Raw genomic sequence first — 6,766 nt, 5'->3', positions numbered from 1 at the left:
TGGCGATTAGAAATACATTCGCTGAGTATTTCGAAGGAGATGGTGCAGTTACATGGCAGTGGAAAAAGGCATTTCGCAATGAATTTTGAACATTTAATTTCAAAATCAAATATCTAAATATGTTATTCAAAATTACTTACATGCTAAAAAATGTGATAAAAGGTTCTTTTTTATTTATATACAGCACTAAGGATATAAGGAATTTAAATAAGTTATAATATACAATAAATTTAATGTATCAATAATAACTTTTATTAAATATATTTCGTGAACATTTATTATTTGATATTATAGAAAAATAAAACTAAGATATGTAATTATTATCACAGACATGTAAGTACAACTAAACGTATATTTGAACTGTTACACCCATAACAATTTTTTAAATAACATGTCTTAAACCTCATTAACTTTGTTATATATTCTCAAATTTTGTATACTTGAGATCTTTCTATATATGTATTATTTAATCTTTATAAATCGAATATTTTGTTTTAGTCTTTAATAATTTAATAACTTTCTTTGATTACGAAATTAAAAGCAAAATAAAAGAAAATTCAAACAAAATAAAAGAAATATCACATCTTTGGTTAAATTAAAAAATTAACAACTCTCCTCATTGTTTTCAAACTCTGCTTCTGTACTCATTTGAAGAAATTTAATTTCCAACATAACTCTCTTTCGGTATGGCAAACGTCGTAAAGCCTCACCTAGAGTTTTTAAAAAACCATCTATGGCATCATTTTCAGGAACAGGTATCTTTAAAATATCTAATAGAGCAGTTTGTAACTCTTGTGACTGGTCATGCTTCTTTCGTTCTGTAAACAAAATTAAATTAATGTTAGAAAAAATAATATGCATACCAATCTCACATACATAATTGTATGTATATATATGTATATATGTATGTATATGTATATATACTTTTTGAGACTGATGAAGATGTTGAGTTGAATGATAAGCGTCCAGGGCTTGACAATGCAGATGATTCGTGAGAACACACATCTGGTCCAACATCTGAGCAATCTGAGAAGTCGTTACTTTCATTTTCCTTTTGTACCAAAGATGATTTTTCAACCGTCGTTGATAATGTGCTTATTGTTCTGTAAAATACTATTTCGTTTATATTATTTTATTTTATGTATGTAAAACTATATATAGTTTTGTACAATACATACAATGTAGTCGGAAATGTATCATCCAAGGGTCTCATTAGTTCGAAAAATCTATAATTAGATTTTACATTTACTGCAGATGCATCAGACCCACTCGGCACATACTGTTTTACTTTTTTCCTGGCTCTTATATAACAGTCACGATGATACTTCCATTTTTTTTGTGATTCTTTTATACTCAGATTACCTATTTCAAAGAGTTATTTTTTAATCTTATCACACAATTCTAAAGAAAACAATAAATATCTTATTCTTTAATAACAGGTTATTAATATTAAATTCTTAGTACATGTTAATTTTACAGTAAAAGTTTTAATATATACATACTACCAATGGTTTTTTTTACTTCTTCCCACAAAGCTGCTTTTTTTACTTTAGACCTTTCTTTAACATTTAAACGATGATTGTATAATGGTGGTCTATCTATAACTGCCATTATAAAACGTTCGTCCAAATCTACATTAGAATTTGGGAATGATAGTTCAGTGTCCTCACATCTGTTCACTGTAAGAGAGAAGTTTGATCATAATACCTAATTTCACATAATATACTGTTACGTCAAAACCTCTTGGAAAGTGGAGATATGGGAAATAGAGATTAGCGGGAGCCGAAGGATAGGGCTTCCAGACGAGGAGGTGTGGAATGACGCAACTAGCAATTTTAATATCTCGCTAACACGCTCGGAGGCGCGTGGAAGCGAGCCGAACGCACTTTTCTAAGGCTCTAAAAGGGTCAATGTCCGCGAGGACACTATGACTCCTTTCGAGAGCGGTGCGATCGCAGGTCCTATTTCGGGTCAAGGAAATTAATCCCTATTACCCTGGGACGGACCTTGTGCACTCTCAAAGGGGAAACGAAAAAGAGGGGGGTGAGGTCTTTAGAAATAAATTAGAATTGAAGGAGATAAGTTTAACATCATATATTTACGATTTTTCTACATCTAGACATTAGATTAAAGTAAAAAGATAAATTCAACTAAACATTAGAATTAAAAAAGTAAAAAAGGATTATTGTTACTAGACATTAGATCAGATAGTTTATTTTTACTAAAACCTTACTCTAAACTAATAGTTACATTATTAAATATAGGACAAAATATAAATAAATTAGATGATCGTTTTTACATATTGTGGGTGTGACTGTGTGTGTGTTTGTTTGTACATATAGAGGTGTGATGGATTTATTGGTGGTCTGTAATGATAGCGGAGGAGGGAGGGAAAAGGCGCTGGAAGAGCCGGATGGGGACGGGCCTGGGATATCTTTCCCCGGGAAGGTAGACCGGGATGACTAGGTGAGGGGGGTTGGAGTGAACTCTGTCGAGGAGTTCAGGGATATCCAGGAACTCTGGGCCTACGGTGAAGGTCCCTGGGGGAGGATGGGAGCAAGGAAAGATGTCGCGGATTAGTCTAAAGAATTTCTCAGGAGTAATCCGCGGGGGAGTGAGAGGAGGGAGTTCAAATTCCTCGACGATCTCTATACTAGAGGTCGACGAGGCGGGGGACGGAGGCCTGTCGTTAATTTCCGGATCGGGGAGAGGGGATTGAGGCTCGGGGAGCTGGGGAGGAGGATCTTGTAGAGAGGAGGAAGAGGGTGGAGGGTCCTCGGCCTGTCGGTCGGGACTAGCGCAGAGGGGAGAAGAGGGAGGAGAAGTGTCGGAGATTTGCGCTGGAACGTTATTTTGCGCGGCTAACAAACGCGCGCGACGATTCCTCCGATTCCTTGAACGTTTGATTACGGCTCGAGACTTCCGCCTTGGGTTTGACAGTGGATCCCGTGAGTCCACTAAAATGAGTAGAGTTATGAAGGTTGGGTAGAATTTCTGGTTTGTTAATAGTGGAAGTAATGAATCGTGTCGGATTCACGCCAAAGCGGAATCCGCGGACACACAAACGAATTTTAAGGAATAGAAATTCTACGAATCGTGTCGGATTCACGCTGAGGCGGAATCCGTGGACACAAAACGAATTTTAAGGAATGGAAATTCTTCGAAACGTGTCGGATTTACGCTAAGGCGGAATCCGTGGACACAAAACGAATTTTAAGGAATGGAAATTCTTCGAAACGTGTCGGATTCACGCTAAGGCGGAATCCGTGGACACAAAACGAATTTTAAGGAGAAATTCTTCGAATCGTGTCGGATTCACGCTAAGGCGGAATCCGTGGACACAAACGAATTTTAAGGAATAGAAATTCTTCGAATCGTGTCGGATTCACGCTGAGGCGGAATCCGTGGACACAAAACGAATTTTAAGGAGAAATTCTTCGAATCGTGTCGGATTCACGCTAAGGCGGAATCCGTGGACACAAAACGAACTTTAAGGAATAGAAATTCTTCGAATCGTGTCGGATTTACGCTAAGGCGGAATCCGTGGACACAAAACGAACTTTAAGGAATAGAAATTCTTCGAATCGTGTCGGATTCACGCTAAGGCGGAATCCGTGGACACAAACGAATTTTAAGGAATAGAAATTCTTCGAATCGTGTCGGATTCACGCTGAGGCGGAATCCGTGGACACAAAACGAATTTTAAGGAATGGAAATTTGGGGTGAGTTCGCAAGTGGATGGACGGGGAAGTTAGAACTAGCGAAAGTCCTTCGGAATAAGAATAAAAATTAGTTGGGGGAAAGGAGGTCGTCGAGCCAAAACAATTAAAAAGAAAACGTGCGACTTACTACTGGTTGGTATCGATGAGATTTCGGTATCTGGTAAATAGGCGGCAGGCTCCAATGAAATGGTCAAATAGGCGGCAGGCTCCGATGAAATGGTCTGTCAGGCGAACTCGCGCACTGATTTTACTTGTACTGGATGACTCGATATGAAAGAATGTTAAGAGAACTTGGAGAGTCACGGAACGAGGTGCGTTGGTGGACTCGGAAACTGCCAAGGAAGAAGCGTTGAGGCAGCAGGCTTCGGGTTTATATATGATTTTTCGGGGGTGGATCTTGATCATGGGACATGAAAGGAGATTTTGGATTTTGGTTCTTCATTGGTGGATTAGTGGGAGGTGTCAGGGGGTTGTCATCCTTATTGGCAACCCGACCATTAAGTCGTCGTCGCCCTTTGATATTTACTTAGGGTATCATTTCCTTCAGCGGCTTCCGAAAAATTCCGAGTTTTACTTTTTGGGTAGAAAACCAAATAGTCATAAAATAAAGGCTTCTGAAATTGCCGTCTGAGAGGGCCTGATCCCATCTTGTCTGTTGTTTCTTCCCTTTTTTATTATTTCAATGGCTATCGACCAGCAACCATGCGTTGGCTGGTCGGTATCCGCTGATTCCTAAAATAATAATTTCCAAGGGAAGAAAAACATGTGTGTCTCTTATTGGTTTTAAAAGAGAGAAATCGTGGAGTCCACAGGGCGTAACCTATTATTTCAACGGCTATCGACCAGCAACAATTAGGGCACTTTACTTTTCGAGTTCCGAAAAGTATTACTCTGGTAATAAATTTTATGGGGAGGGGACCCATGCGTTGGCTAGTCGATATCCGCTGATTCCTAAAATAATAATTTCCAAAGGAGGAAAAACGTTCTTATGGTTTTTTGAAAGAGAGAAATCGTAGAGTCCACAGGACGTAACAATACAAAATAATACATATAATGTGAATGTTCATACCTATAGTAGCTACATTATTATCGTCAATAAACAATGCATCTGTATTTTCATCATATTTTTTAAAGCACTCATGCTCTAAAATATTTTGGCATTGATGTGCTATAAACCAATTGCAATATCCACATTTAATTTGCTGCAAAGGGTAATAATTATTAAATAATTACAAACCATATTATTTTAGTTTTATAAATCAGTATTTAAAATTTTATTAAATTGTATATTATAAATTATATTTTACATTAATAGGACTAAAAGTATAGTAAACATAACCTACAATACAAAGTATCAAACGTAACCTACAATATAAAGTATCAAACGAAATAGAAAGAAGACAATATAATAACAGACAATATAGTAACAAAGATAAAATAAAGGACAGAAAACAACATTATAATACCTAAAGATAACTTACAGATTCTTCCATGTTGTCTATACCGCTTCTTTAGAACCGCTCACACATATAAGTCACGCAACTCGCGTAATACGCAACTTTTTGACACAGGCGTAACAGAAAACGCGGAACGCTTCTGATTGGTTACGCGATACGCGTTACGCGAGAAATATCAGTCCATGGGACCGCAGCCTAAGGCTGCGGGCACATGGTGCGGGATGCGTTATGCGGGATAGCTCTGATTGGTTGTTGCTATGACGGACGCTCTATCCCGCATCACGCATCCCGCACCCGGCCATCGCGGTAAACACCATCAGTGAAGCGAATTGCGAAGCTCGAAAAATTTTAGGTTATATATAACCTCGTATAACCATCTAATAATTTGTACTGAAATGGAAGAGGTAAGAACAAATTTTTATAGAAATGTCAATATGTGTAAAATGTTAAAAAAAATTATTTTGCCTTGATCACACAATTTATTTGTAATCTTTTGTTAGTTACACGTGGATTATTACGAGTGCATGCAATGCAATGTTTTTCTACCGAAGGAGAATTTTGATTATTTGACCCATTCATGCTTTGCGGATATGGATGTGAATAAGGAGAACTTATATATCAATAAGTCAAATCAATTATAATACAAGTGTGAGTATATAAATTTAATTTATGTTATTGAATAAGGGCTTCCGCACAAGCTCAATATGACGGTTTCGATGTCGATACGACGTCGTTTCGACGTCGATCGACGAGACATTTCTGACTGGGTCCTGTTCCACGAGCAATATTTTCAATGACGACACAAGTAGTAGCACATCAGGTATTAACATGAGTGTATCCGAGAACGGCTGCAGAGGTACTAAACGTAAGTACATTGTATTAATAATTTATGTTGAAAATTTTAAATTAGTTTATGTGATTGGTGAAAGACGTAACATTGAAAGAATGTTTAAATAATATATTTTTGATGTTTTAGGACGGAGAAGTCTTTCGACTGACGGAGACTTTCACAAGGAATTATTAAAAATTTTATCTGACACCAACAAACCGTTTGACGGTGTTGACGGTTTTTTAGTGCAACTGGGCGACATTTTAAGACGACTGCCTTATAAAAATTGAAGAATCGTCCAAAACAAAATTATGAACGATGTTTTACAGGCAGAAGAAGATGCAGGTCTTTTAATTAAAAAAACGTTTATTTTATTTATGCTATATACGTCAGTTAATATTTATCTAAATTTATAAACATTTGCATTCAAAATAAAATACATTTATTTTTCATATTTCAATGTTTCTTTTTATATGTCGCTGTTGCACCGTATAGATTGGTCTGACCCACATACTACGTTTCTTTTTCTTCTTTTCAGATAAAATTATGTGCATTGTTAATAATTTTATTAAAGTTAACCTAACCTTTTCTTTTCGAAAATTTGTTATCGGAGTCTTCATGTATATTTTCAATAATGGTATCATAGCTTTCTCTACCATCATTAATTTACTTTCCATTATTTTTATTATTTATATTTCTTATAGTGGAGCCAAGACACTGATACGAACAAATACAAGATCAAGACGCATCACGTATCA

The 6,766-nt window shown here is 36.5% G+C and overlaps 1 protein-coding gene across 1 annotated transcript; it reads right to left on the bottom strand.

Moving 5' to 3' along the window:
- Positions 1-1,116: 1,116 nt before the first annotated feature.
- LOC105555759 lies at positions 1,117-2,092 on the bottom strand. Its single transcript, XM_012002799.1, has 2 exons — positions 1,503-2,092; positions 1,117-1,362 (listed from the first exon to the last, which is right to left on the bottom strand). Exons 1-2 carry the CDS (start codon positions 1,609-1,611, stop codon positions 1,133-1,135), a joined length of 339 nt encoding a protein of 112 aa, XP_011858189.1. The 5' UTR covers positions 1,612-2,092; the 3' UTR covers positions 1,117-1,132.
- Between the last annotated feature and the right edge of the window lie 4,674 nt (positions 2,093-6,766).

The sequence above is a fragment of the Vollenhovia emeryi genome, unplaced genomic scaffold (assembly GCF_000949405.1).
Source record: "Vollenhovia emeryi isolate VEMERY1.0 unplaced genomic scaffold, V.emery_V1.0 DF940777.1, whole genome shotgun sequence".
In the NCBI taxonomy this organism is placed as follows: Eukaryota; Metazoa; Arthropoda; class Insecta; order Hymenoptera; family Formicidae; genus Vollenhovia; species Vollenhovia emeryi.
The sequence above is the reverse complement of the archived record's forward strand: the minus strand, read 5'-3'. Positions and strand labels throughout refer to the sequence as shown.